The 7839-nt window shown below is 35.5% G+C and overlaps 1 protein-coding gene across 1 annotated transcript; it reads left to right on the forward strand.

Moving 5' to 3' along the window:
- The first annotated feature begins 5023 nt into the window (after window positions 1–5023).
- On the forward strand, window positions 5024–6527 carry LOC131161899 (early nodulin-like protein 6). The gene is made up of 4 exons (XM_058117918.1): window positions 5024–5374; window positions 5478–5590; window positions 5691–6059; window positions 6159–6527. The coding sequence occupies exons 1-4, from the start codon at window positions 5254–5256 to the stop codon at window positions 6216–6218; spliced, it is 663 nt and encodes a 220-aa protein (XP_057973901.1). The 5' UTR covers window positions 5024–5253; the 3' UTR covers window positions 6219–6527.
- The last annotated feature ends 1312 nt before the right edge of the window (window positions 6528–7839 follow it).

Consider the following 7839-nt stretch of genomic DNA (forward strand, 5'->3'; position numbering starts at 1 on the left):
TGATAATTTTCCTATGATAAAAAATACCAAAAATTCATAAATTACTCAATAAAACCCAAATATTACAAATAGGACACCATGTTAAAATATTGAAAGTAATTAGTTATTTAATTAAAAATATAAGTTCCAATGCATGAATTAATCCACCTAATTACGCAATTTAAACGCGTAATCACTCATTTTTACATATATTCTATTTGTGCAAAATTATTTGATAGCACCCTTACTCTACCGAGCATATTTCATATCATTAGAGAGTGCATATATTTGAACTTAAACGTGTACATTCATGCTTGTAATTTCAGAAGCACTATTATGTACAAAAATGATTTTTATTATATCGGTTGGATTTAGCCCGTAATTAAACTGGAGAGTTTCAACCCCGTAAGTGAGACCGGTTCGGTTCAACCCGAAAATTGAACTGAGGAGTCTCAGCCCTGTAAGTGAGACAATTTGGGCTCAGCCTTGTAATTTGAGCTGAGAAATGTCCGCCCTGGATGGACATTGTAAATGGTTTTTGCTCCACCTGCAAATGAGTAGGGTTAGTGGAATCCTTGAGGGATATGCCTAAGGCAGGGACGTAGGCTGATTTGGCCGAACATCGATAACAAATATCGTGTGTCTCTCTCTCCCTATCTCATTTAAATTTTCACACTTAAATTTCTATATGTGTATGCTTGTTCATTTACTGTTACAATTATTTGCATGCACACACTTAAATTAAATGAAATATACTGCACACGTGTATGCCCGCATTCATGGTTTAATTATTTTACATACACATTTGTATTATGAATGAAATATTATTTGTGGTGAATCAGCGAAATGTTTAAATTAGTCAAAATATTTTTAAAACCTAATTCACTCTCCTTCTTGGGATTACACCAATTCCAACATAGTCTTTAAGTTTAAAAAGGTTTTTGTTTAGTTTGGGGTTCCTATGGTGTTGGAATTGGTGTGATCTTAAGAGGGGGGTGAATTTGGTTTTAAAAACTTTTGGCTAAATTAAGCATTTATGCCGATACACCACATATCATATCCCATTCAATGTACACACATGTATATAAATAATTTAAACATTGAAAATAAACGTACACGTGTGTTGTATATTTTATTTAAATCAAATGTGTGTATGCAAATAATTATGACATTAAATAAATATTCATACACATGTTGAAATTAAAGTACAGGAATTTAAATAAGGTAGAGAGAGAGTAACACACGATATTTGTTATCGAGATTCGGTCAAACTAGCCTACGTCCCTGCCTTGTGTATACCCCCCGAGGATTACACTATCCCTACTCACTTAAATGGGTGGAGTACAAGCCGTTACAACCTCTCCTTAAGGGGCGAGGTAAATCCCAGCTCAATTACAAGGTTGAGCCCAACTTGTCTCCCTTATGGGGCGGAGATTCCCCAGTTCAATTTACCAAACTGAATCCAACCGGTCTCACTTATGGGGTTGAGACTCCCTAGTTCAATTAATGGGTTGAACCTAACTGATACAATAAAAATCATTTTTGTATATATAAAAATGCTTCTAAACACAAGCAGAGATATACAACATTAAGAACTCAAATATATGCACTCTCTAATGATATAAAATTTACTCAGTAGAGTAGAAGTGTTTTCTAAAATAATATTTCAACCTTTGAAAATAATTTATATGATAAAAACTCAAAGGTTTTGACCCTAATAGAAATATTTTCTCAAAAATATTTTTCAAAGAATAACTAAAGAACCTAGGGTTTTGCTCTCAATTTTTTTTGAAAAAATAATACACATATGATCTTTGATGTGAACTAAATATGTAATAAAAACTCCAAAGATCAAAATGTAATAAAAGTTTTCTCTAACAAAGATTTGCAATAAAAGATATTTGAAGAAGTTAGGATTTATGCATGAAAAGGTTTTTGCAATAAGCAGACTCTAAAAATAAATGTCTAATAAAAATACTCTCTTCAAAAATGTTTTCAAAGAAAAAATTAAAGAGAGTTTGGAAAATATGAAAAGATTTGCCTCAAAGAAAAGATTTTTGTAATAAAAATAGGTTTGGGGGAACTTTGATTAGGAAAATCCAAACTAAATTTGAGAGAAAATTATGGCTAATCAAAGTTACTAATCTAAACAAATGAAGAGGTATATATAGAGTTTCAGGAAAATATGACCGTTAGGGACACAGAGGTTATTTTAGAAAAAGATTAATGATGTTTAATTAAAATTAACCTCGCTTACTTATGGTAAAAAATTGACCAACCCGAGAGGTTCGGTTGATCATGGTCAAGGTTCGGTCGACCACTTTTATAAATTCGGTTGACCGTGGCAATTTTAAACTATAAGTTTGGTCGACCATCTCAGGGCAATTTTGAACCTTTCGTGGGTTCAATCGACCATAACAAAAGATTTGTTGATCATTTATGAGGTTCGGTCGACCAAGACATGGTCAACATTTTGATTCCGGGGCAAACAGTGGTTCGGTCAATCATTGGGTTATAACATAACAATGGTTGGTCGACCGAGGGTATTGGAAAGTCAAAACTTTATGCAACGGTCGACCGAGGAAACTTAGTTCAAACTTGGTCGGTCAACCAAGCCAGTCAAAAGTTTGACTCTGGGCACAGTGCTTCAGTCGATTGAATTGATTAAAACACAAAATTTTCAGTCGACCGAGGGCATTAGAAAATTAATATTTTGCCCAAAAAATCCAATGTTGGTCGACCAAATATAAGCCTTGTTTTTTTTACCTTAATTTATTTTGAAAACCTTCGTGTGATTTAGGCAATTTAAAAAAAAAGGTTTTATGTGAGTGGTTAGGTCCTTAAGGTCAACCTATGGTCATCTGAGCATTTAAACATATCATGCAAATGTATGCATTATTACAAACCAAATTCTAAAAAAAAAAAACTTCAACACATTACAAGATAAATCAATAAATGTCTTCTTTTTCTTCTTTTACTCTTTTGACTTCATATAATATGCCAGAATGATGATCAGCTTGAAATTCCTCCTGGCTTCCACTTCCCCTTATGTGTATGTTTGAATTAAAGACATATTCAATCATTAAATACACACATAAGCAACTTGTACTTTGTCAGCATCAAAAGATGGATCAGACTCAAAAGGCCAACATATGGTCAATCTACGTCTTGATAAAGCTTCAATATAAATCAAATGAACATGCATGCACAAATAAACCCAAATTACTTATTACAACTTAAAATTCAGTGTCCTCAAGCTTTGCTCCTCTTGGAATGCGCCATGGTATGTGATCTTTTAGCTTCATTTGAAGGTTTCCATATTGCTTCATTATCTGTGCTATTAAAGAAGATGAACATGTGCAAACACTGAGCACACAATGAGATGCTATGGTTTGTCATAATCAAAATAGGGATCAGACTCAAAAAGTCAATAGTATATACGCTCGAACGTACTACATTACTTCCTCCTCTGATGCATTATTTGCAAGTATGGGTAGGTCGCTGTCCATCCATGCCATTGACAGGAAGGAGCCAAATTCTCCGCTTTGGCTAGTGGAGGGTCACATCCAAGCAGTTTATAACACAGAATGGGCTAGTCGTGTTGTGTCATCACTACAATAGTGTCGTCATCTATAGGTAATTTTGTAATGATGACAACATCCTACAACGTTATTGTCTCGTTGCAGGGAAAGTGAAATGTGTGTGTCTCAAGCCTCTAGCACTCCAACAATGTACTAATTAAATGATAATCAAGCCAAATGTACCAAATCTGGTATAATGGATAGAACTACACTCATTGAATCCACGAAATAAATCTAGCATCAACATGCCACTATGTCTTTAAAGTGTGCGCACACTAACGCCTTTTAAAGACGTCAAAATGATCTTCTTCCCATACCCTATAGGAGGGATGATAGGCCCCCAATGTCAGTACAAGAGGGTCGATCAGATAGAAATTTATGTCTCAATATTATATAAAATTAAAGTTAACACTGAAATTTAGGATGTTGGTGCTGAGGCTGCAAGAGAAATACAGAAGAGAAGAGGAGAAGCACAAGTGTGAGGGAAACGGAAATAGAGGAAATAAATAAGGGTTGGAGGGAGGACGGGAAGGGGGGCATGCGGGGGGAGGGGTGGTAGGGTGCAGGGACAAGACTCCATGGATGGGAGGAGGCTACATATATGGTTGTACCACAATCGAGTTTCCAAAACTCGGTTTCTATTACCTTTTTTTTTGTTTTTTTGTTTTTTTTTGTTTTGTTTTGTTTATTTATTTATTTTTTGTGCAGGGACCGAAGGAGAACCAATGTCAGAACCAACTTTCCAAAATTCGATTATGTTACTTTTTGATTTTTTTTAATACACATGTGGCAAGCTGTGTGTTAGTGGGTTTTAATACACAACGTTATAACCGAATTTTGGAAAGTAAGTTCTAGTGCTCTTCATTTTTTTTTTTATTTTATAAATACTCAATCAACTTTTGAGTTCAAAATTGTAAATTTTCCCCCGCCCACTTATATTTGTGTTTTTCATTTTTTTCTTAATATTTTCATAAAAAAAACAGCCCAAAAAATAAATAAATAAAATAAAAATTTAAAAATAAAAGACCTTCTCTAGAGCACATTTTAGAAACTCCATTACCTTAACTATATCAATTTAGAAAATAATTTTGATACAACATTATTTGGAAAATTATTTATTAAAAAGTATACTATACTGAGAAAAAAAATCGCAATCGATGTCCTCGCCCGGGACATGTCTTGACTTCTCTCGTCCCCATTTCCAGATTTTAAAATTAACCCCTAAAACCACCTAAGTATGAGAATCATTACATTATACAAAGCAAAGAACTAGGGATTAAACAAAGAAAGCCAACGTAAAAGCCTCGTTCAAAGGAAAGATGGTTAGGATTCCCCACACATAAAAAAGCATAAAATAAAACAAAATTAATTAATGATACATGAGTAATCATTCTAGAATAATAATACCTATGATGGTTCATCGCAGCCACCCCAAAGCCGCCATTTGAATGATGCTCTGTTCCACAATTTCCTGTTTTCGAAATATTTTGAGCAAGCCCAAAAGCGAAAAGCTCACTTTACCTTTTACTGTGCAGTGTACTAACCCAAATTGACACTTACAGACGCGCACTTCTCTTCAAAATCCTCTTTACCATTCTGGCTATTGAGGCCTAACAGCTCCCTTTAGAACTTTAGATCTCGCCATTCTTCGTTCCCATCACAAAACAGAGCAGTTCACACAAGGATTTCACCGATGCTAACCTTCTTCCTCTGTTTCCTCACTCTTCTATTTCAACCTTCTCATTGCACAACAATTCTAGTAGATGGGGTTTCAGAGTGGAAAAACCCCAGCGCTCGTGTAGGAGACTCCATCTGTAAGTCCAAAATTAAGCAGCTAATGTGTCATTTGTAGGTAATTTCCTTAATTATGTACATCTATATCAAGTAACAATTGCACTCTATTTCTGTCCTTTCTAGTTTTCGAACACAAGTATCACTACAACCTGTACATTTTCCAGAACAGAGAAGCTTACGACCGCTGTAACTTCACTCAAGCTACTCTTCTCAATAAACCCAACACTACTTTCACGGTACCTCTCTCTCTCTCTCTCTCTTTTGCTGGGTACTTCACAAATGTTTTATTAGAAATCTATGTTTTCTCACTGTTTAATTTTCCTATTAATTGCGAAGTGGTACCCTTCGCGGCCAGGTTTATTCTACTTTTCCTTCAACAATGGCACCGTCATGCCGTGCCGGGAAGGCCAAAAGCTCGCCATAAGGGTATCTCCGACGCAGGCGCAGGACGAAAGCCCCACCCCGGAGCTCCCGCCCGCGGCAGCTGCTCCTCCGGCGTCCGGCGGGATGATCTCATCTTCGCCAACATACCAATGGCCGTTCCACCCACGTCACCGGAAAGCAGCGCCAGGCCCTACCGCGCTGGGCAAAAGTGGTGGGAGTGGGATCCCCTTTATCAACAGTAACCCAGCGGTGCCTTTACCCACCGGCGAAGTGGACACTGCTACCATACGCCCCTTGCCCACTTCCGGCAATGGAGGGCAGGTAATTAATTACATATAACTCTCTCTCTCTCTCTCTCTCTCTTGTTTGATGGGATTTTGATTGATTGGGTCAATGTTACGGGGGAGAGTGCATTTGCAGGCGATGGGGTGGCTTGCAATTCAAATGCCAGTGAGTTGTGTGGTTTTCATGATGCTGTGAAAAGAGCAACTGAAGGGAATGGATGGTGAAGCTCTTTTTCCCCCAAAAAAAAAGGAAAGAAAAGAAAAAGTGGAATGATGAAGCCGCTCACCGCTTGTGTAAAGTAAAATATCTAGTCAGGCAGGCTAACGTGCGCCGGGAACTGTGCTTTTGATTCTCAAGCATCTACTTTGAGGGTTCATGATTGCTTAACATGTATGGCTTGCTTTGCTACTAATTAATCATTTGCCCTTTTGACCTTTAGTTTTGTCAATTGCCAATTGCCAATTGCAAATTGCAATGCACTCAAATTCAAGCTTTTGCTCTGTTCACTTTACATTTTTAGTACTCACGTCTTAGTCTTATTTGTTTGTTTTTTAAAAAGATTTGATGATAAATTGATGCTGGCAATTTTTCCCACCAGTGGAGGAAGCAAGTGATACACGTGCTATCCTTATGTATAGCATGTATTCAAGTTAAATGTTGCTTCTTTTAAGGATTGATATACTTAGGTATTATGTTTAGTGAATTTGAACCATGAATAAATATTTCTCATATTTCATCACTTCTATCTATAAAGTATACTAAGATGGATAGGTTAGACCATATTGCACGTATTAGTTTAATTTGACCTAGCATGGAACACAGGCTACTCAATGTATTATTATTTTCAAATCTATTTGAAGCAACTTTGGACATTGAATCGAAATTGGGACAAGATAAACTTAGTAAGCTGGCTCTTTTAGCCTATATTTTTGTTATTTTGAGGAATTTTTACTCCTTTTTAGCAATTCTTTGATAGTTTCTAGTGATTTGAAATGTTTGAAATAATTCCAAATAGCTTTGAGAAGCGTTGGACATTTTACACCCAAAAAAAAAGAAAAACTTATCTTTTTAGGATTTTTTTTATTGCTATTATTAGCCTCTCAGGATATGTTTCGGTTTTTTTAATATTTTTCTTGAGCCTAATTTTTAAATTTTTTGAATTTAATGAATTAAAATTTGTTCAAAAAAATAAATAAATAAATTATAGGCGCACACATGCACAAGTACATACTTGATTAAACCAGAAATGACATTGGTTTATAGGCGCGCGCCCCCATGAATATTTTAAAATAATAAAGGTAGATGAATATAGTCACATTCTCGTGTGCGCGCATGCAGCCTCCTTCCTAAAACGGTGTCATTTTATTTATTAATTTAAAATGAAATATATACATATATACTATAAAAAGGCCAAAGTAACGTTGTTTTAATCCCTTTTTTCATCCTTTGGCCATCCTTGCATTTAGTCACTTTGGCTAGCCAATTATTTGGCCATTTTTTTTGAATTTTTTTCAGATTTATTTATTTTAAAAAAAAATTAAATAGTACTTTTTTTGAGAAAATAATTTTTAAAATAATTTTGACGTAATCACGCTATTTGGTCCAATGCCCTAAACTTTGTGAATTCCCATGTCAGCCCCCTTTGCCCAATTGTATAGGATTGAGATAAGATTGGATTTTGTGTACTTGAATGCCCTCCTCTTTTATATTTCTTATTTAGGGCGACCATTTCAGTGGTGGATAGATAAAGGTTTTAACTCATATTTGGGTGAGTTTGGGTCATATGGTTTCTTTCTTCCTTGTGTTGTTGTCACGC

This window comes from Malania oleifera, chromosome 8, assembly GCF_029873635.1.
Source record: "Malania oleifera isolate guangnan ecotype guangnan chromosome 8, ASM2987363v1, whole genome shotgun sequence".
In the NCBI taxonomy this organism is placed as follows: Eukaryota; Viridiplantae; Streptophyta; class Magnoliopsida; order Santalales; family Ximeniaceae; genus Malania; species Malania oleifera.

What these genes read in the sequence shown, in the direction of transcription:
- LOC131161899 (XM_058117918.1), top strand. Translation starts at nt 5,254, where the DNA reads ATGCTAACCTTCTTCCTCTGTTTCCTCACTCTTCTATTTCAACCTTCT. An exon ending in TCGTGTAGGAGACTCCATCT is followed by an intron (nt 5,375 to 5,477) that starts GTAAGTCCAAAA and finishes TGTCCTTTCTAG; the next exon opens with TTTTCGAACACAAGTATCAC. An exon ending in AACCCAACACTACTTTCACG is followed by an intron (nt 5,591 to 5,690) that starts GTACCTCTCTCT and finishes TTAATTGCGAAG; the next exon opens with TGGTACCCTTCGCGGCCAGG.